The sequence below is a fragment of the Pagrus major genome, chromosome 11 (genome assembly GCF_040436345.1).
Source record: "Pagrus major chromosome 11, Pma_NU_1.0".
NCBI lineage: Eukaryota > Metazoa > Chordata > Actinopteri > Spariformes > Sparidae > Pagrus > Pagrus major.
In genome coordinates this window covers 26,689,307-26,712,121 of record NC_133225.1, presented here as the reverse complement: position 1 = coordinate 26,712,121, position 22,815 = coordinate 26,689,307, and the positions used below count along the sequence as shown (strand labels likewise).

At 40.9% G+C, this 22,815-nt stretch overlaps 1 protein-coding gene across 1 annotated transcript in view; it reads left to right on the top strand.

Moving 5' to 3' along the window:
* The window catches only part of LOC141005101 (ephrin type-B receptor 1-like), a 101,422-nt gene extending 79,174 nt beyond the window's left edge, over positions 1 to 22,248 (top strand). The window contains exons 14-20 of the mRNA XM_073476861.1: positions 3,859 to 4,106; positions 7,892 to 7,959; positions 8,560 to 8,707; positions 10,209 to 10,358; positions 16,469 to 16,665; positions 16,779 to 16,937; positions 22,137 to 22,248. Of these exons, the coding sequence (XP_073332962.1) occupies positions 3,859 to 4,106; positions 7,892 to 7,959; positions 8,560 to 8,707; positions 10,209 to 10,358; positions 16,469 to 16,665; positions 16,779 to 16,937; positions 22,137 to 22,248 (1,082 nt within the window). The remainder of the gene's footprint in view (positions 1 to 3,858; positions 4,107 to 7,891; positions 7,960 to 8,559; positions 8,708 to 10,208; positions 10,359 to 16,468; positions 16,666 to 16,778; positions 16,938 to 22,136) is intronic.
* Positions 22,249 to 22,815: the final 567 nt, after the last annotated feature.

Genomic DNA, 22,815 nt, shown 5'->3' with positions numbered 1-22,815 from the left:
CCACAAGCTTATGCAAAACCTGAAGACTCATGTTATCCCATAAGTCCAGTGTGGCAGTACCATGGAAAGTATTTTAACTAGTGGACTCAGACTTTTGAACTGTACTTTAAGCTATGTTTTAAAAGCAACAAGTGGTCAGTAAGTAAAAATAAATGTGTACAAATCACCACAAAACATTTTGATGCATCAAATTGCATCGTAGCCCCTTGAATCAGGATTGATTTGAATCATGAGGTGCCAAGAGATTCCCACCCAGACTTGAATCTTTAATGATTAATTTCTGATATTTGTCCTCTACCTCAAACCGAAATAAATCAAGAAATGTTTTCACTCCAGATGATATTCTCTGGGATACTCTTAACTTTTTTTTTCCTTGTACCAAAACCAATCAAACCCAAATGGCCATGGAGCTCTGGGTGATAAAGGTCATGAACCAGATTCAGCCCCTCACCGCTGAGAGTGTGTGCTTTAGGCTTTGGTCTGTTGAGCCACTCTCAGAGGCTTCCCGTAATCCCTCCGTTTCTTGCTTTATTTCTCTCACGGGAAGGTTTCTCACCTCAGCTAGAGGTGACAGAGGAGGGATGAAAACTACGGGGAGGCAGGAGAAAATATGAGCCTGGGTGATTGAGAAGTGGCCAGACTTTGAGCCCTTAAACGGTTGAATCTCTCCCATTTTGCTGCGATAGAATATGAAATTTTATCTGCTGCTCTTTTCCCTCTCTCCGACTTTCTTCTTTTGTTTTTCTTTCTGTTTTTCTTTGATACTTCCTCCTATCTTCATCTCTCTCTGTGATTGAGGCCCTCTGGTGTTTTAGAGTTTGTTTGCGTATAGAGAAATGCTAAAATAAAGAACCAAGGGGGAAAAAGCAGAACAACAGATTGAGGAGGGAAGATAAAAGAAGAAAGCACCCTGAGGAGATAGTAAAAATATCTCACCTCACTCTCTCTTGCTCTCCCTCTGTGATAACACCCCTCAATTTTCCTCTCTCCTTATTACTATCACCCACACTGTAAGAAATGTCATTCTTAAAAAGCACTTTATTTGAATGAAGTCGAGTCCTGGGACACTTTAATATACTATAGCAAGGAGCAATGACAGCTCACCTGACAGGCCACTTAATTTACTTCTACTATGTTTAAATGTACTGTAGATTTAAGATTTTAAAACACAACCATTGAATATTTCTTCTTTTGCTCCATCTTCTCTTAAACCATCACCACAGGAAGTGACATATCATCTTATCTCTCCTCTCTTTGCAAAATCATTCCTCTCCATCCATCCTTTCATACCTCCTTCCCTCTTCTCCCTTATTATCAATACTATCTCATTTCTATCCTTCGCCTCATCTCTCCTTTCTTACCCTGTCATCTCTCCATTCTCCTTCCTATTTCTGCCCTCCATCCATCTTTTCTTCTGCTGGTTTACGGCGGTAGATAGTTTTCTAATGAGCAGTGAGATGCGGAGCAGAGATCACAGTGCGACAGGACGACGCAGCCTGTCATCCAATTCCCATCACTCATCCATTATTCACACGCTGATTTTTATCTCAGAGATGAGGACTTTTATTTTGAAGTGATATTCAATTTTCATGTCCCAAAGCAATAGCATACGGCTGCATTTATTTTGACAAAAGACATCTGTGTCTCCAGCACTGTAAGGACATTTTCTGTGCATTGAACAAGTGCAAGGCATTGAGGTTAGAAGCGTTAGAAACCAATTCATAGATCAACATAGATATGTATAAAGAAAGACACATGAACAAGAAAACCTCTCTGAGAGCTTTTAGTTTTCTAACATCCACAAAACCCTCCATGTGCACATCAACTGAGCAGAAAGCAGAGGTGAAAAGCAAGGAAGCACATTTAGTTACGGTTTGTACAATTTTTGAGGCACTTTAAGTATTTTATGATCAGTTCAGTTGTGCCAGTGAATACCTCCAGAAAAAACAGTTGAATGAAGGATCGATAAAACTGCTTAACTTCTCATGTGAACGACTAAGCGAAACTTCTAGGAGAGACTGTCTAAAAACGGCATTGTTATCCCCATTTTTATGCAAGATCAACTTCCCTGTCTTTGTAATGTTGTGGTCCGTCTTGTAGTGTGGCCGCTCTCAATTATAAACTCTTTAGATTTCCAACGTTCATACGAACTAGTTCTAGTTGAACAGAACCCGACCGTAAAGTCTTCCACGACTTTGGAGGAGCTGACAAATAACCCTGATGATGTCATTATTATGAATTGTTTAAGACATGGTGGGGATGGCGTTTTTTCTATGCTAACCCAGAAATTAGCATCTCCCAGGTTCCCTCGACAAAACACCCATGGAAATTTTCAATTGCATTTTGGATTATTGCAGTAAATAAGGTCTGTGGCAAACATGTCCCGCAAGATAATCTTCACAAATGAACACTATGTTTATGGTTTTTAAAGCTGTATGTAAATGTAATCGCCAGAAGTAAAAAGCTACTTGGACTTAAACATCACCACTACTAAGCTTCTCACTACACTATACTAAACACACTTAACTATAAATTCATCACTCTACAAGTTGAAATGTTAGTATAGATTGCCTCTAAAGACGAACTACTGAGTAGACGAGTGTAGATGAGTTGGTCTCATTTAGCAGCTTCTTTCCCTTTTTCAGACATGTAAAAGCTTTAAAAGTTTTGATTGGGATATTTAGTGACGTATTTTATGACTTAGAACAAGATGCGAAAATCTCTTAAGCTTCTGTTAACAACAGACCTTATTTTAGAAATCTAATTGAAAATCCATTAAAGAAACCCACTGATAAGAGACGAGGGAACCGTAAACATCAAACTGCTCACTCACTTCCAGGTTTCAGCATTCATTCCTACAGCACTCTATTTAACCATAGAGAACATACTGAGTAGTCCAGAAGAAGGACGCCAAACGTTAACAGAAAAACATGGCTGACAGGAACAAACTGATGTTCCCCTGGCAAGTGTACACTCTTTACCCCCAGCAGTGCAGCTTCCATGCACATATAAATCAAACAGAGGAGGAAAAAAACAAATGAAGTTACGGGTGCCATCATACATTTTATTTTGTTTCTATTCTTAGAAACAAATCTAAATATTCAGTTTACTTGCCTCATACAAATACCCTCCCCATGGGTGCTGCCATTGTTTGACATGAGACATCTGCTTCTGCATGAGACTCCTATAGTCTCTTTATCCATGAGGTCACCTGACTGTCTAAGCCTCAAGATGAAAGCTGAGGCGTGGTGTGTAAAGCCAAGTACCTTAGCAATAATAAAGGTGCTGTCCCTTTTGTCTTGTTTGCCACCTTCACTACTAACCTGTTATTACCTTTGAGAGGAGCTTTTGTGGGGACTCAATATTTTGTTGTTCTTTCAGTCTGCAGAAAACACCTTCAGCGTGGCCTTGAGCAAAGCTCTCGACCTCAATCTGCTCGCTCAAAGCCCATCAGTATGAGACTGAGGAAGCAGAGGGCAGCTTCCACCACTGAGCGAGAGTTTATGTGTTTGACTCGACCTGCCCCTCTCATTGAACAATATGCTCTCATTGTTTGATTGATGGAGGATTTTTAATAATGAACGGTAGCCAAATGCCCTTCTGATTTCACAGAAGACCCATTTTATATCATAAAATGTGATTAAAATGCAATTATTTATTAGCTCTTTTATCATGTAATAATTTATTTACAGGCTCTGAATTCAAAGGAGCAATAGAATAACAACCGTCCCTGACAGTCCCAGGCACTTGGTTTGCCCTGCTGTGTCACACGCTGTTCTGAAGAGCTTTAAACTTTGTAGTTTTGCTTTTAGACAGAATGCTTTAATTTCAGTCCCATTATGTCATCACCTGTTGCAGGAGAGTTCGGCGAGGTGTACAAAGGTCGCCTGAAACCTGTGGGGAAAAAGGAAATTCCTGTGGCCATCAAGACCCTGAAGGTTGGTTACTCTGAGAGGCAGAGGAGGGACTTCCTGTCCGAGGCGTCGATCATGGGCCAGTTTGATCAGCCGAACATCATCAGACTGGAGGGCGTGGTCACTAAGAGCAGGCCTACGATGATCATCACAGAGTTCATGGAGAATGGAGCGCTTGACTCGTTTCTCAGGGTAAATAACAAACGCAGTACACAGAGTCATACAGATGTTTTGTCAGTGTAGTGCTGCATTTTATGTCACATTTCACTAAGATCTTTAATTTTTCTTTAGCATTGTATAATCTTATTATTAGCTGGTGTACAAAGTCTATGAACCAGCTGAGCTTGTTTATTCCAAACTCAGGTCCAACTTCTTGCTTATTCTGGAGCTTTCTACTGTATCACATGGTAGTTATCAGTAGATTGAGGCTGCCCAGTTGCCATGGAAATGTAGATGTTAAAACTTTACATGATTCTGAGTACCCCAAGGACTCATTATTTATAATAGCATTTATTGCCTTCTAAACACCAACAAAAAGCCCCTGAAGACTTACCTTCAAATGTATTTCCTTATACAATCAAATATTCCCAGCTAAAGAGGCAACACTTACAGTAAAACAATCTTAAAAAATAAACACACAACATGTTATTTATGCCACAACGGGTCTCTCAATCAAAATGGTGAAAAGTGGAGTTGTTGTTTTCATTGGGAAACAAACACCATTGCTGTTGAAAATCTGTCTGATGTGACTCAAGCAGGACGAGGTGATGTATTAAAGTTGTTTCTACGTTACGTTTAGTCACATTCGTCAACACCAACTTCCTTCCCCTCTCTCAGATGTACCATCTGATGTTTCCCTAAGAGTTACAGCCACAGGTGACCAGATGAAATGCACTGCTACATTGAATAAAATTAGGATATTTTGGTTCTGAACATTGTTGGAAACATTCGGGCTATTTTAACTACATAACTCAATAAATAACTAAATATATAACAAAGGTCTAGTTGTTTCATTCATTTTATTCCATGAATGTGACAAATTATATCTTTAAGAGTTTAACAATTGATAGTGACCAAAAAAACCAAAACAAATACCATCAGATTCAGATTCAGACGTTGCTAAATGTTGATTGATGCACCAAAGGACATGCGGTTGCCTTTTCCAACTGAGCCCCGCCCACCTAAAACTAGTTTTCATATGTGTAAAAATTAAAATGGAGGATGAACATGATAAGTTGTGTACAAGCCTCACATACAAAACTGTTCTTACATTGGCTGAAAATTGTGTGACACTGGTTAAGAAAATATTTTTTCAGGGTCTTTAAGGTCCATTTACACTCTTATTTTTGGCCCTATCAGCAGATTGAGTCAGATGGTACTGTTGAAAAGCAGCAAAATGAGCTGAAGGTGTTTTGTCACCTTATGAAACAGCTCTTTTACACTTTGCAGTTTGAAATTAATCGTTTGTCGTTATAATTAACATCGTTAATGTTTTAAGTTACTTGGTAACACTCCTGAACACGAGGCAGGAGAGGTTTAATTTTACACACAAACTGAAGCTTTTGAGCAAAATAATATCCTGAATGTTATCAGAGATGGATGCAAATATACAAAAGTATCTTGTTACAAGTTGAAAATACTTGGCTCATCAAATTCATCAAAATATAATGAAAAATACTGGCATGTGAAAATGCACATAGTTTAAATTCAGATCATTTTTAATATGTAAATACAATAATACATTCCATATTATATTCCATATATTAAAGCTTTTTTAGGCATTTAGTAGTCTCCATGTTGGTCTGAACCTGTACCCCTCTACATTAAAATGATGAGCTCTGCTGCTGATTTACCATATCATAGATTTGAAGTGGCCAATCAGGACATCTTGGAGGTGGGAGGCGCTGAAATCAGGGCTGTATGGTGGGTGGTTCCTGTCAGTCAAAACAATCATCAACTGACGAAGTGAACAGTCAGAAATGAAACTTAGCTGAGGAACAATCAGGCCACTTTCAGATAAGAATAAGACTGCATTTAGCAGATGCCTTTTTATAAGAGTCATAAATATAAGCATGAGGTAAATTAATCTCTAACACCTCCAAATTTACAACAAACAAATGCTAAAGAGACAAAACAGTACCAGTACAACAGAGTATGATCCAAAGCCAAAGAATGAGAGACTAGTTGTCAACCTGGAGATAAAAAATCTAAAGTAAATCTGAAAGTCAATTATAAATACATGTAATAAAAATACTTGTCTTGCACATCTCTTACTGTTATGATGAACACAATAATACAAACACAGTGTATATGTTTATGTGTGGGCCTATGGCTTTGATATGCACATCTATCTTTAGTCCAAACACATACAAACACGAACAGAAAACAGATGGAGAGGGAGGATTGGGAGCTTTCGGAGAAAGAGACACAAAGACCAGAACAACCTCCTGCTCTTCCTCTTCTCCTCTCTTCTCCTTCCTGTGCTCGTTCCTCCTCATCCTGCCAGCAGGACTGTCTGTCTGTCAGTCTGTCCGTCTCTTTGATCCTGCCCTCCTTTCGAGGCGCCTCTAAAGACAGAAAGAGAAACTCTTTGATGTTTGGTTCTCACAGCGTGACCCCTTTTGACTCAGAAACCATCCGCTGACTCATTCACACACACACACACACACACACACACACACACACACACACACACACACACACACACACACACACACACACACACTCACACAGAATGATCGATCTCACTGGTGTTGCTGTCCTAGCGTGACCATCTTGCAGGCACAGGACCCAGAGGATCAATGTGTGTGTTTGTACCTCGAAGAAGGTTTTGCCTGCAGAGGATTAAGCTAGAGGAGCATCAAAGGCGCAGTTTGATGCACAAAGTGAATTAAAAGACACACACACCTTCGACTGCAACTCAGTCAGCGGGGATGTCAGTGATGTTTATAAGAGACAAACTGTCTGGCCCAGAGGTTAAAGAGTGAAATAGCAAAAAGGCGAATGTTTTGGGTTTCACAAACATTTATCACAACAACAACAAGCCTCCAGCTCCAAAGTATGTTTTTCTTCTGTTGGGTTTTTATACTCAGCCCAGAAATGGTGTTTTCTTGTTGACATTAATGAAATATTTGCAACAGATTAAAATGACAGTGTAATGAAATTGTTTCACTTCTATAAACGTCTCCTCCTAATAATCTGATAAGGAGTTATTACAATTCAAGGATGAACTTATTTTACATTGGATCACATACTGTACATCTTTGGGACAGCAAAAGCCCATCGGTGAATACAGTCTTCTGCCTCCATTGCATATCATAGGGATTACTGCAAATGGTTTTTAACTCCCTATTATTAGTATCGGCATCGGCCCCAAAAACTGCATACTGGTCGGGCTCTACTGTTTAATTATCCCAACTAAAAAACAACATAATTGACTCTCAGTCTCACCTTAGCACATATGACCAGTCGCTTTGTGAAATGCCCCTGAATGTTGGGGTGTTGGTTGAGGACAAATTATAAGACAAAAGCCTTAAATTTTATCTTTGGAAATGTGTGAGAGGACATTTTTAGACACTTACTAATGATCTTTGAAGCACTTTAAGCATACTGACTCATTATCCCTAGTGCAAAACCAAGGACCATAATATTGATAAAGAAAGTTGAATCATTAAAAAAGTTAAACTCACAAAGAAGTCACATTTTCATGACAGCAGCATGATCACACTGTGTTTCTGCGCTCCTTTTCCTACATCATCTTGATCACATAACATTTCTTGTGGCATATAACTGTCATCTGGTTTGAAAAAGGTAATTATTTCCCCAAAAGCTGTTTGTTGAAGCTCCTCTTGTGACATTTTATCGAAAATACTGACACATCTTTTCACCTTCGAGTTTTTTAAAAAAAAATAACTCAAGTAAAAAGGCCTGATAACGGAAAATAAAAATAATCCTGTCACGGTTTGGTGGTTTTGCAGCAAAATGATGGGCAGTTCCCAGTGATCCAGCTGGTTGGTATGCTGAGGGGCATCGCATCTGGAATGAGGTACACACACACACACACAGACACTCACACACAGACACACACACACTCCTGCTGCAGAAATCAATGTTTATCATAAACATAAATAAGAAACTTTTTCTAATCTTTCAGTGATTGTTGTGTGAAATTAGATTTTTATATAACAATACCAATTCTAACACACTGTGATGTCATGTGGTGATCCAATACTGTCTGGTCATGTATTATTCTCAATCAGACATCAGCAGCCTGAGATGTGCTGCCTCCACATCCCTCCACATCCTACAAATTCCTTTTCTCTAACACACATGAACAAACACACTCTATTTATTCAAGTGAAGGCGGCTTCAAACACTGCTCTCATACACACACACACACACACACACACACACACACACACACACACACACACGCACGCACACTAGATCCTATCTGTGTTTTATTGCTTGTATCTGGATGTGATAACACACATGTACACAAACATTAAATCCCATTCGTATTTTATCAAAGGCTGCTGGCAGGGACAAAACACACACTAAATCCCATTACTTTTTTTATAGGGGCCCAGGTAGCTGGCAGTGGATAAGACACACATTCACATGATAAATCCTGTTGATATTTCAGGTACCTGGCAGAAATGAGTTATGTTCACCGGGACCTGGCTGCTCGGAACATCTTGGTGAACAGTAACCTGGTGTGTAAGGTGTCTGACTTTGGCTTATCACGATATCTGGAGGAAGACACCTCTGACCCCACCTACACAAGCTCACTGGTGAGGACACACACACACACACACACACACACTCAGGGAACATGCAAGCGGTAATTTTAACAACCATTTAAGATGCTCCATACTCACTGGTTAAAAACAACACTCAACGTCTAAAGGACCAGTTTGTTTCCATTAACTTCCTGGTGGAAAACCATTACATCTAATTAATCTTGACTGCATGTTTGATGCTTTCATATCTCATTAGTAACAATGCTAATGTTACATTGGAGACCTACAGTAATTTACTTCTTTGGGTAAAGACTAAAAAACATGAGGAGTTGAGTTTAACCAAAACTAGTTCAAGCAACAAGCAACAACTACGACACACACAGCAAAAACATCAGATAGGCTGGACCACTGTGTTAAATATACATCTTTAAACTTTACAGTTCCGGCTGAAAATATCAACAGAACTGAACAAGTCTGCCGATTTCACATATCGCTGCAATGCAAATCAACAGGCAGTTGTTCACCTGCAAGAGACGGTTAGTGCTAACACAGCGTCACAGTAATTCCATCCACAGCCATGCTAGCTGCCCCTTGAAGCTGTAACGCTTAGCAAACATTGGAGGAACACTAGTGGAAAAAAAAAATGCTGGAGAAAACGCACGCATTGGACATTTTAGGACAGACTCAGCTTGTCAGTCTTGGCTCATTTGTCATCATCCTAGGCCATACTTCTTGAGCCTCAGCTGTACTTAGGCACAAATGTAAGCTGCATGCTGCCAACATGTAGACTAGCATGTGTACAGTTGATAAGACACATGCCAAGTGTCATTAATCTTAACATACAGCTGTAAAGTAACTTTCTCATTAGTGAACAATTTATATGACGGGTAAGAATGATTTACGTAGAGGTAAGGTGCCTCTCCTGGGGATGGAGACATTATCAACACCCTTCTTTGCAGAGACATGTTGGATTCACACTCCTAACAAAGTGGAGCCTTTTGGCTGAAAGGAAGAACTGAATTTGTCATGTTTCATTAATTTATTACACTTTTTGTAACTTTAAGATATATCTGTGTTCTATTGTTTCTAATGTGAAAAATTTGGACATGGACTACGGCAACCCCCACCCATGGATCAATTATCCAATAGATCTGAAATCCTGAAAGCCTCATGTCTTTGTCTATTTTGACTGCAAATCAATCAGTTCCTTTGGGAGATGTGGATGTTTTTATGTTGAACAGATGTATTATTATATTATCCTATCAAACATCTGCTTTGTCGTGACTTACACGTGAAAGATTTCTATAAAATGTTAACTTACCCATTCCCTCAACACTGTGTCGGACTGTGATGAGCATCACACTAATAGTCAGTCCTCACCTTTATGTTTATGACGTACTATGGCAGATATACGGGTTGCCTATGGCCTCTGTTTAGTGCTGTGTGATGAATGTGTCAGCGAGCACTTTAAGAGTTGAACTATAAAGAAAATAATTTTCCTCCTGTCTTTCTTTTTGTCATTTATCTTCCCTTTTCTCTTTCTTCCCTTTAGGGTGGTAAAATCCCTGTGCGGTGGACGGCTCCGGAGGCGATCGCCTACAGGAAGTTTACATCGGCTTCAGATGTGTGGAGTTATGGGATCGTCACCTGGGAGGTGATGTCATACGGAGAGAGACCTTACTGGGACATGAGCAACCAAGATGTAAGTCACTGCATGCTTCTGTGTGTGTGTGTGTGTGTGTGTGTGTGCGTGCGTGCGTGCGTGCGTGTGTGTGTTTGCGTGTATGTGTGTGTGCATGTGTGTGTGTGTGCGTGCGTGTGTGTGTGTGTGAGTCTTTCTCATGTTCTCTTTTGTTCTTCTCATTGATGCCTGTGACTATAAGATTCTGTACGTTTACCCATTTCTTTGTTCCACACTGTCTCTCAGGATTGTGTGTGTGTGTGTGTGTGTGTGTGTGTGTGTGGGTCGGGGGTTGTGCTTGTTTGTTTCCTCTGCCGTCTCTCGCAGCAGGGTGTCTGCATGTTGACGAAAACACACGGAAAATGAGGACATCAATTTGAGTGTCACAGAAATGTTTGTTGGAACATCAGACCAAAAGGCATCAGAATTTTGTTTTCCTGCTGATCTTTTTGCCTGGGAATATTTTATTGTCTTGACAACTTCATCCCAATTATCTTCACAGTTTGATCAATTTGCTGCAGCATTTTGATTCCTTGTTTTGCTGGCATCACAATTGTGTCATTAAGTTGTTTAAGGTATGTGGATGTTCTTTAGGCTGGAAATTATTGCCCATCTTTAAAAAAAGAAGTGTGCAGTTCTCTGCTGTTCTTGTGTTCAAATCATAAAACCACTCTCTCATCCTTTCTTTAGGCTGAGTATTCAATTTTACTGTTTAAACCTAAAGGGGATCACGTCCAGTACATGAAAAAGGAGGTTCCACAAGATCGGATTGCTGACATTTTTATTTTTAGGTTTCTATTCCGAGAAGAAATGTGATACACAGATTATAGTGAGTTTTGGCACTGAAACCCACTTCAAAGCTCTGAGCTCAATTCTTGCCTTTTAAAACTATATATCTAATGGCTTTGACACAGAGGAGCCTGGGAATTTTTACACGCCTCCAGTTTTTCAGTTTAAACTTTAAAATAAATTTTGTTGCTGCAGAAAATCTTTCAAAACATTGCTGACTGGCTCATAGCAATGTTGAAGCTGCTTTAGACCTCATTCACCTTGACTGTGTGAAGTTTTCTCTATCTGGTTACTTTTGGAGTTAATCTGCAGTAATATCACCTTCGAAGTATATGACAGAAAATATTTTAACTAATAAAACTCAATCATTCCCTCATTTTTGTCAGCAGAGACCCTTTTCTACTGTCTACACCACCGTAACCCTCGTTTTCACCTTATTTCACACCTCCTCCTCCACCGCCTCACCCCTCCTTCCCCGATGGTTTCTCCTGTCTATGCAGCAGTAATGACAGAGAGTCAGTATAATGACAGCGGTAGTTTTATAATGGCACAGACAGTGTATAATGATGAGGAAAGTGTGTGTTACCACTATAGCTAACGAGGGTCTGCCGGGGCATTAACTATGCATGAACTTCACACCCTCCTTTCACACATACTACACACACAGCTAAACCACACACATGCGAGCTGACATGCATAGAGGCGCACACACACACAAGATTTCAAAGAACACGGAGCGGTGAAATTGTCAGCGGAGCCACCACAGGTGCTGTGTTCGACATGAATTAATCATGAAAGAGACCTGTGATGTTTTACTACACTCGCTGCAATTTTGATTGACAGCGGTGCTTAGAGAGAATTTATGCGGCACAAAGCCTGAGAAGTGTGTCGGGGTCAAGTAGAGTTCACCCAGTGAGCAGACAAATCCCCGGCGCTGAATTTACAGTCGGAGAAGCACCGCATTCCCCCAGCTTACCTTTAGGTCGGCTTATAAGTACACCGACACGGGCTTGTAACTCTAAATTTACAGGAAGCACCGAAAAAATAAGTTAAAGTATTATTTCAAGGAATTTTATGGCTCCTCTGCTTCGGTAAAGTAACAATCCTTCATTAAAATGGGAACAGAAACGTAGCAGCATCAGAACTGAAGACAGGGCAGACACAGCTCTGATAGAGGAGGGCTGGACTTAAAAGCTTGAATCACAGGCAGAACAGGCAGCATTAAAACAGCATTCACTAGGTCACCGATCAAAGCAAGGAGAGGCACACGAGTCCAAGGGGGCAAAAGCTGGCAGGCAACAGTTCGGATGCAGGCAGAGGTCATTTTAAAAAAGACAGACAGGAAATGGAACGTTTTGGCAGGAAGGCACAATAGAAAATCTGGCACAGTACTGAGGCTACATGGCAGGTAAACCAGGGAATATAATTGGGGAATGAGGAGCAGGTGTGGTTGGTGGATGTGAAGGTCAGGTGATGGGGAATGGTAGGAACACACTGGGGACAACTGGAGGAATGGTCAGATATGAAATGACAGAGAAAAAAGAAAAAAGAAAATGTAGAATCTTTTTATTCAAACGTAGAGTACAGCAATGCCAAAAATATGGAAGTGTAACGTGAACTACTTTCATAAAGTTAGAACATTCTTCAAAAAAGGCATCTAATCATACTTGCCAACCTTGAGACTTCAAAAATAGGGAAGATTTCAAACCCAAAGCGATTTAATCGGGGATCATGCCCCCAAAAATTCAAGGGCTGTGTTTCCTGCACTCGGGTGCCTTTTAGAGAGTCTGTGCATGCCTCTGCCCTGTGTTTGTCAGCCTCTCAATGGGGTTTGTGACCCCGTGATTAACGGAAAAATTGACGTGGCAGATTTTACAGCCCCTTCCTTTAAAACTTAATGTAAGAAACAGGAATTCTTCTCTCCAGGCTGTCTGAAATATTCTAAGATCGATACATAACTACAAGCAGGAGTCTGTTAGCTGAGGTAAGCCCAAAGGCTTTAAAGGTAACTAAAGCTCTCTGACAAATGTGGTTTCAGGAGGAGTTTATATGCAGGACTATCTTGGCTGCTGGTGATTGCTTCATATTTATTGTACAGAGAAAGGCATTAATCATCTAAATCTTGCCAACAACACAAAAAAGATTATTTCCCAGTAATCATACATCTGTCATTACTTTCATGTTCTTTCACTGCAGCATTTTCAATCATCCAACAATATCCTATTAATTTCGCCACAGGCAGAATTGAACTACAAACCTCCAAAATCATTTAATTCAATTCTTAATCTTAACATTCATTTTTTAATAAAGTACCAGATTGGAGGGCTCCACATACAGTCTACAGCTTTAGTTCTCTCAGAATCAGAAAATTGGAATTTCAACTGAATCATCCCTAAAAAACAAATCAATATTTAACTGATAGATGTTATCTGAAAGCTTTACAAGTACACAACATGTTTTAAGCCACTTGTTCGAGCTATACAACAATGTGAGTTTAAAACATTGCAAGCATCATAATTATACTTTTGGGAGATATTTAAAGAATTACTCTCACATCGCTGGCACAGGGGGCAGAATAATTTGTGATAATGATCACTTCACTTGATATTTCTTTTCTTTGATTATTTTTTTTTTTTAGGATGGCAAAGCAGCTAGTTACACTTTCAGTCAAAGGAGTTTTGAATTCTGTGATGTTTGGGATAATTGCATTCTGCACCCAAAGGTATGCTGGCGTATTTAGCACAACCTCTCTGCAATATCAGATTCCTGCCAAGATGTTTTTACAGAAAAACCTCGAAAGGTCCTTATCATTCTCAACTCCTGCGCCGGCATAATGAAATCAGAAGCTCCGCTTGTAAAACTACCTGCCTCGACATCAGAGACTGCAGCAGGCGTCACTGCTTCTTAGTGATGAATATCTGGATGTACCAAGCGACTGCATAAAATGTGTCAGGATGAAGTTCTCAAATGGAAATTGAATCCTCATAACTAATCCGAGTTTTAAATAAAGCTGAAAGAGGCAGGATTCTTCTGTACAAATACACCTGTCGTATCAGCAAAAATCACAAAGACGCTGTAACAGAGAAGACTTTCCCCTCCACACGCAGCTCTTCTCTGCCAACAGGAAGTCACAAATCAAAACTTGAGAGCAAAATATAAAGTGTCCACTAAACAGCAGCGAGAGAGCTGGACTCAACTTCACATCTTTTTGCCTCTTTCATCCTTTTGATATCCAGAGCATCACAGAGCAGTACCATGCTGAGTGTAATTTACTGATGTCACATCACAATAATATGTTTCTTTCAAAATATGTTTTCCCGTCTGTCATTTATATCGCACATTTCCCCTAAGAGAAGAGTGGGCTTGTTGGAACCTACAGAGAAAAAAAAACATCCTGTGTGTATACGTTGGAATGAAAAATCCTAATATTTTCTCTTTCCGTAAAAATACTTTTGATAATTTATTCTGCAGTGGGAGGCATCAATCAAATGTGAGTTTAGGGCCACAACATTTCTTTAATTATATGCAACCACACTTAACCTCATTAACTTGGTTCATAGTATCTATCAGAACAATATCCTGTGTTTGGATGTCAGAATGCAAAAACGTCTTTCCAAAACTGTCACGGATGTCGCCTAAGTGGGTGGAATCTATATATTTCTCCTCTTTCTCTGCCTCCAACAATGTAGGTGATGGAGATGTGGGTGGAAGCAAACAATCCTGAACGATTGAACCCAGTTTCAAGCTGCAGCAGCTCCCCAGAGATTCTGTGCTTGCTAAATCAAAGCCACTTGCCAGTGATCAAATCTTTGAATGATTTGCTCAACTTTAAAAATTATACCCCGCCCACATATTCCATTACACTCGGAACATTACAGACACCTCGACTGCAATGTGACTGTGTCTGAAATTGTATTCTAACGTACTGCCTGCCACATACTCAAATAGTATGTACTGCATACTGCCTACTAAATCAACGATTAAGTGTGCCAATACCAGTTCACACTGAGGTTTACTCAGGTCTCTCCATCACATGACTATATCAGTCACATTATCCATACGAGCTACTGTTAAATGAAAACTGTCCTCTTCCACTAAATGTAATATTTTAAGTTAGAATAAAGGATTAATGTAAAGTAACTGTTAAGATTAAAGATGGTCCAAGCAATCTTATCAGCTACTATCAGTATATTTTACTGAGAAGCAGAAGAAGAAGCTGCTGAGCTGAGCAGGCGAGGATTTGTCTCTGGCTACGTTATCTTATAAAATTTAGCTAAAGCAGTGTTTACTTTGAATGATAATGGAAAATAAACAGAATACATGTGATGCAGTAGACAGACATGTTGCTGAAGTCATCTACACATTGTTTATTTGATATATATATATTTACTATACTATACTTGATATGAATAGTGCGTTAGTATGTGCGATTCCAAACACAGCTCCTGTCTTCAATGTTTTAATTTAAAGCAGTCATTTTATGGTATCGATATAATGAATGCCTTAGCAAACATTTGCTTGTTTAAAATGCAAAAGAAGATATAAAGCAACATTAGCATTTATTTAGAGTCGTCTATCCATCCAGTATTTTCTATATTTTTAGCTCTATTTTGGTCTCTACCAAATCCTGAGGAAAGCTGCTAAATGCTCAACTATGTTCACTATGTAGAGGTTACCTTTGTCCCAATGCTGTTTTATTTCTGGGTAGGTAGTATGCAGTCCGTTTATCAGTTGATGGCCGTAAAACCAAAACAGTAAGCTGAAAGAGATGTTGAAAGATGCCAAAAGCCTCTCTAAAGCCAATAATTGTCTTTCTCTAATGTAAAGATTCAGCTGATAATTCTCTGTGGGTTTTTTTCACCATGAGCAAACCCGGATTATTTGGCCCATTGTCAATATAAAGATATTCATTATAGCGCTGTAACAATTATTTTCATCGCCAAGTAATCTGTCAATAATTTTCTAGATTAATCAATTAGTTGTTTGCTCGGAAAAATGTCATAAAATGGTGAAAAATATCGATCAGTGTTTCCCGAAGCCTAAGATGACATCCGCAAATGTCTTGTTTGGTCCACAACACAAAGACTTTATTTTACTGTCATAGAGGAGGAAAGAAACCAGACAATAACCACATTTAGGAAGCTGGAATCAGAGGATAACAAGTTAATCAATCATCAAAATAGTTGGTGATTAATTTAATTATCAACAATTAGTTGATAAATTGATTAATCGTTGCAGCGCTAATTGATTCTATTGACTTTAATCGTAAAAAGATGAATCATTTTCCACTATTTATAACAATTTGTGTCCATTTGTCTCCCTCTCTCCCTCTCATCTCCCAGGTGATAAACGCCATCGAGCAGGACTTCAGGCTGCCAGCTCCCATGGACTGTCCAGTTGTGCTGCACCAGCTGATGCTGGACTGCTGGCAGAAAGACAGGAACGCCCGGCCAAAGTTCCCCGATATTGTCAGCATGTTGGACAAAATGATACGCAACCCTGCATCTCTGAAAGCCGGCACCAACAACATCGCCCCTGGGTGAGGAGAGATACAAACTCATTTACATACACAAACACACTCTCCCTGTCTGTCTCTAACCTCTGTATCAGTGAAACCTCTTTTTTCTCTCCTATCGTATCCACTGCCTGCAGTCCTTCCCATCATCCCTTGTTAGACCGTGGAGCTCCAGACCTGAGCAGGGTGAGCTCTGTGGAGGACTGGCTGGCTGCGCTGAAGATGACCCAGTATCGAGACTCCTTCCTAGGCTCGGGCTTCACTTCTCTGCCGCTCATCACACAAATCACAGCCGAGTAAGTCTGCCCGTTTAACTGCCTCTCTCTGCCTACGTCTCACACTGTTCACATGCCAAGTCTGTGTCTCGTTAGTTGGACAACTGGCACGACTGCTGGTTGGCTGACTGCTGTGCCATGTGTTCTGTCTGAACCATCTCCCAGGCTTACTTACTTCCATCCTTTCTTCCTCTTTTTATCATGCTATAAAAGGCTATGAGCACCACTACAGAACATCAGTATATCTCTGTCAAATAACTTGTGAGAAGCTGTAATTTCTGTAAACCCCGTCAAAATAATAAGAAGCCTCTTTCCTCCAATAATGCTGTTTCTTCTTTAAACTGAGCCTATATTTTCTTGCTTTCATGTAGCCGTTTCTCATACCTGGCATACCTGGAGTTTCTGCACGTGGTTTGTTCTCACTCCTCAAGCAAACATGTCATGACAGTGAGATTTTTAATCAGTGTTTCTTTTTCCTGCACCATCTGCTGTTGAAGAATTTCTGGACGTTTTAGCTTTATTTACTGATATACAGTATAAGTAGTGGAGGTATGCATTTTTGTTGCTGGTCCCTGCAGGCTGCACTGTGGGTCAAACATAAGAAGAGACATTTTCCCACAGGAATTAATTAGGTATACTTTAACACAGTACCAGTGTGGAGAGAGCAGATAGGGCCACACAGAGTTGGTTATGAGCCAGTGAACCTTAAAACAGCCCCATATTAGCTCCTATGAAAAGTCATCTGCCCATATAGTTCATATAAAGTCTTGTATATGACCATAAATGGGCTATATAGGCATGTTTTTATATCAGTGTGGTTGAGAGCAAATTGGCCTGAATCATCAATAATCAGTGAATTAAAATTAATGATGTACATTATATTTCAGCTAAAGTGTCTGCAAAAAGATAATTAGACTTTTTGTGCTCATTAATCCTTTTTTCTTCCCGTTTATCCACAAAAAGAATGAATCTATAAATTTAAAGGTGTACAGTACTATTCAGGAATTGTTTGTTACTGTTTGTATACAACATTCAAAGTTGGCCGCTCCTCCCCAGCGCCATCAGGAGCACACGTCCCCTGCCCCTGCAGCACTCAGTTTCCAGTTACAGACACATATATTTACAAAACTACTAAAGGAATTATCTGATGATCAATTTCTATGTCGGTTTGGGCCAGCTTCGGTAACCGGCATGGCGTGAGTGTTAGACAGAAAATTATTAAAAACTCACCATCACAGACCCCAGGGGATAATTTTTCAAAACAAAGTTATTTACGCTACTATTGTGGGATTGTTACATTTGTTGTAATAGAAAAGCTGAAATAGAGAGCTTTTCTGCGTTTCCCTGTGGTATTACTGTCGGCACCGCAGTCACATAGACAGTGTTAGCTACATGGCTACCACTAGCAGGCAGGTTTTGCTACTTACTGATCTAGTAGAAAGAATGCCGGTTTTGAACTGTCTCAAGTGCTGGTGGTAAGATGAAACACATATCAACAGGGGAACAGACACCCTCCATCAAGCTGGATTTTTTTTTACAGTGTAGAGTTTCCACAGTTATTCCAGTTGTTCCACTGGTACACCGGGCTGGGAGACCTGTTGGACGATGGCCCATTAAGTGAACAAAAAGGTCCACTTTAATGCTAATTAGGTATGTAGTCACAGTAGACCTCCTGGCCCGGCCCTGCTGCTGCTGTCTGCTACACACACACAGAATGTGAAGAAATAAAACATGTAATTTTGTTTGACTGTGTCACTTAAGAGAGATGATGCGCACATTTATGAATGAGACAGAGTTTAACTTCAATGATTATTGAAATCTCCCCACTCCTGAGCTCCATCACTACTGCTTCCTCTAGAGAGTATCCTCTGTACTGTCCTGTTTATAACTACAGATTTTAGTTTTGCTGCTTAAATGAGCCTGATGTTTGCTACAGTGACATTACTATGTGCATGGAAAGGAAACCTTTCAATGACTGAAAGCAGCCTCTCTAATCATTAAAGCACATGTACATGCGTTGTGAACCTGCTTTTGAAGATGAATGAATACTGGGCCCTCTATCTAGCAGGTAAAACACTGCAACATTGACTTCAGATCAAGGGCTCATCTTATTACTGCAAACACTTTCTGCTGCTCCGAGATGCGCCAGCAAAGCACCTGATCTCACCTCATTTTAAAACCGTCGGTATAAAACTAGCAACGACACTCTTGTGCACTGTGCGCCACTTCAGCTGAAAAGATGGGCCCTGATACTGCAGGATGGCTGCAGGTTATGTTATTAAAATGTTCCTCATCAAAGATGAATCACCCCTACCCACACCCAATCCCCTATTAATCAGAATGATAGTTCTTATGACCTGTCCGGTCCAATCAGAGGACTGAGATCCGCGCACCACATTATGCACACAGAGGCGCACCGTAGCGCTCCTCCTCCTCTAGTTAAATAGAGCATTTTGCTCATATACAGTCAAACTGAGTGTTGTCATCATCTTTATTGTTTATTGATCATTATCAATATCTCAATGTCACTATTGCTGTGCTGATCAATGAGAAGAGGGCAAAATCCGTGCACACATATTGTGAATCCAAGAGCAAAGTTTATAAATCCGTTCGCACGGATTTCCACATCCAGTGATTTTTTTCTACCATATGACCCTAGAGGGGCTCTGTAGAGACGGACTAAGTCAATGCGGAAATAAAACAGCGTATCTGCTTCCAGAGGGAGGAGAGAGAAACTCAGGGCCCTGATGTGTTCACTGTAGTCTTGACTGCTCACATGTGCCACCCAGTTTTTTGTTGGTGCACACTGCAGCTAATGCAAAATCAGCTGGATAAAGTAAAAGTCCCCCTTCCTTTTCTGCCGTGTTGCGGTACCTTTAACGCTGCGGTAATGGCGTCATCTGAGAGGTGAAACATCTGTACCTAGTCCTGACTTCACCTGCGAGGTGTTATTAGCTGGGGGCTACACACCCACTGCCGGAAGGATGACTCCCAGAAACATCCTGAACACAACAAAATGTAGAAAATACAGGCAGGACTACTGCAGATAAGTACACCGACACACACTTCTAGTGGGTCAATTGATGATTGAGAAGAATTACAGTACTTTTGTACAACTCTATACAACGTGTTTTAAAAAGACTTCATAATATAGCTTTAAAAAGTTAAAGAATGATTTGAAATGGAAATTTTTTTTCTCTCTGGTCCACTACTTAGTCATTATTTAATAATAATAATAATAATAATACATTTTATTTGTACAGCGCTTTTAAAAACTCTCAAAGACACTTTACAAGAATAGAATACATCAAGCGTAGCGTTAGTTCTGGCAGGCCACGACGTCAAGCGCTAAATCAGCTTCAACAGCGTAGCTGTCAAACACGGAGCAGATCAGCTGATGGCTCAGCTGACTCCCCGTGCCAGCTTCCTATTGGGAAATTGCATTCAGAGCGCACTATTTAAACTGCTCTAGCCCGACCTCACTTGCTGCTTCCTCTGCTGGCTCTTTGCAACCCACCTCCACCCCAGCGCCTCCTGTCATCTGTTATGAATATTACCATTGTATCTTGTCGGTTGCTTTGCTCTGTCTGGGTTTTTCTTTGCTGCTGCGCTCCCTGCTTATGCCGTTCATGATGGCTCATGAAGGGCAGGAAGGTGTGCTCTTCCTGCCTCAGGCTTTCCACGCAAGCGCGTGGAAGAGCAGGGGGTCCCAGAACAGTACCATACCGCCAAATGAAACTTGTGCAAGTAAATAAAGATTATTTTGACAAAGTGGTCCTGACTGAAATACAAGAATACATAAAATCAAGTGCATGGTGCATAAACTCAAGTGCATGGTGCGATAGAGGAGAAATATGTAGTAAAAAGAACAGTGTATGAGGATATGGATCTGTGTAGGTTTTTTGGGAGAACAGGTTGAGTACAGCAAACAGCTACAGGTGCAGATGAAAAGCGAGTTTGAAGAGGTGGGTTTTGAGTAATGACTTGAAGGTGGATGAGTCTGGGCAGTCACGGATGTGTTTGGGGAGGGAGTTCCAGAGGGAGGGGGCAGCAATGGAGAAGGCTCTATCCCCCCAGGTACGGTGCTTGGTCCTGAGGGGGGGTGAGAGAAGGTTAGCGTCTGAGGATCTGAGGTTTCGAGAAGGAGTGTGGTGGTGGAGCATGTCCGTGAGGTAGGGAGGGGCCTGGTTGTGGAGGGCTTTATGGGTGAGTAGGAGGAGCTTGAAGTTGATTCGGTGTGGGACAGGGAGCCAGTGAAGGTTTTGGAGTACGGGGGTGATATGTTCACGGGAGCAGGTGTGGGTGAGGAGGCGGGCAGCAGAGTTTTGGATGTATTGAAGTTTATTGAGGACTTTGGAAGATGAGCCATAGAGGATGCTGTTGCAGTAGTCCAGTCTTGAAGTGATAAATGCGTGGATGAGAGTCTCAGCTGCAGAGAAGGAGAGTAGTGGGCGGAGGCGGGCAATGTTTTTTAGATGGAAGAAAGCAGTTTGGGTGAGGCGGCTGATGTGCTGTTCGAATGAAAGAGTACTGTCCATGATGATGCCAAGGTTACGGATGGAGGGAGAGGGAGACAGGTTGATGTTGTCAAAGCTGAGGGTGAAGTTCTGGGTCGATGTGGTGAGATGTTTTGGGCCAATGAGTATGATTTCAGATTTGTCACTGTTTAGTTTGAGAAAGTTTTTTTGCAGCCATGATTGTAGTTCTGACAGGCAGTTTGTGAGGGTAGAGTGGGTGGCAGGGGTGATGGATTTTGTGGAGATGTGGAGTTGGATGTCGTCGGCATAGCAGTGAAAACGGAGACCATGCCGACGGATGATGGAGCCAAGGGGGAGTAGATAGATGATGAAGAGGAGTGGACCAAGCACTGAGCCCTGGGGGACGCCTTGAAGCAGGGGGGCAGTGGAGGAGGAGCAGTTGTTGACATGGATGAACTGTTGTCTGTCTGAGAGGTAGGATTTGAGCCAGGAAAGAGCGGAGCCGGTGATGTTGACAAATGTTTGTAGGCGGGACAGGAGGATGGAGTGGTTGATTTAATCAAACCAGGCACAAAGAGCCCTTATCCATTCCCGCTGCATGTTCACGCATGGCACCTTTTCATTCCAACTCAAGCACCCTTGTGATTAATGCAGTAATAAATTATCAGTGTTAAATACCTACGCATAGCACCTGTAATAATAGCAGTGTTAATATGACATTTTTCTGTTTGTGTTTTTCCAGAGATCTTCAGAGGATTGGGGTGTCTCTCGCCGGACACCAGAAGAAAATCCTGACTAGCGTTCAGTCAATGAGGCACAATATCGATGACCAGTCTCCAACTGAGTCCGTGTAACCACACAGGGGAGCGCTACATTATGAAATATCTGATGAGTGTACAGTCTGAATGAACGAGCAGGCTGTTGTCTTCTTCTCTTTCACCTTCATACACTTCACTTTGCTGATTTACGTTTTAAACAATCACTGTGGCTGTTTGTGTGTCCGCGTGGCCTCAGCAGTCACCAGGTCCCTCCTTCAGTCATTGGACAGACTTCTCTCATACTGTCAAGCTTCCCGAAATCGATTTAAACTCAATGCATCTCGGAGGGAATTTAATTTGGAGTTAGTGTGAGAGGAAAAACAAGGCAGACGTGATTCGTGACTGAAAAAAAAACAAGTGTCTGGCCTTCTCTGTCTGACTATATGGGGTACAATCACAAACCTCCTGTTCCCTCTCACCCAAAATCTGCCTGCAAGATAACTTCCACCGCTGAAATCTACAGACTCGTTTTTGCCAGCTTGACTATTTGATTGACGGACGATGTGGCCTGGTTTTTATGTAAGGATAAATAAATCACAGGAACATGCTACTGTGAAGAGGAAACAGACATTTATGTGAAGGGACACAAATTGGACCAAAAGT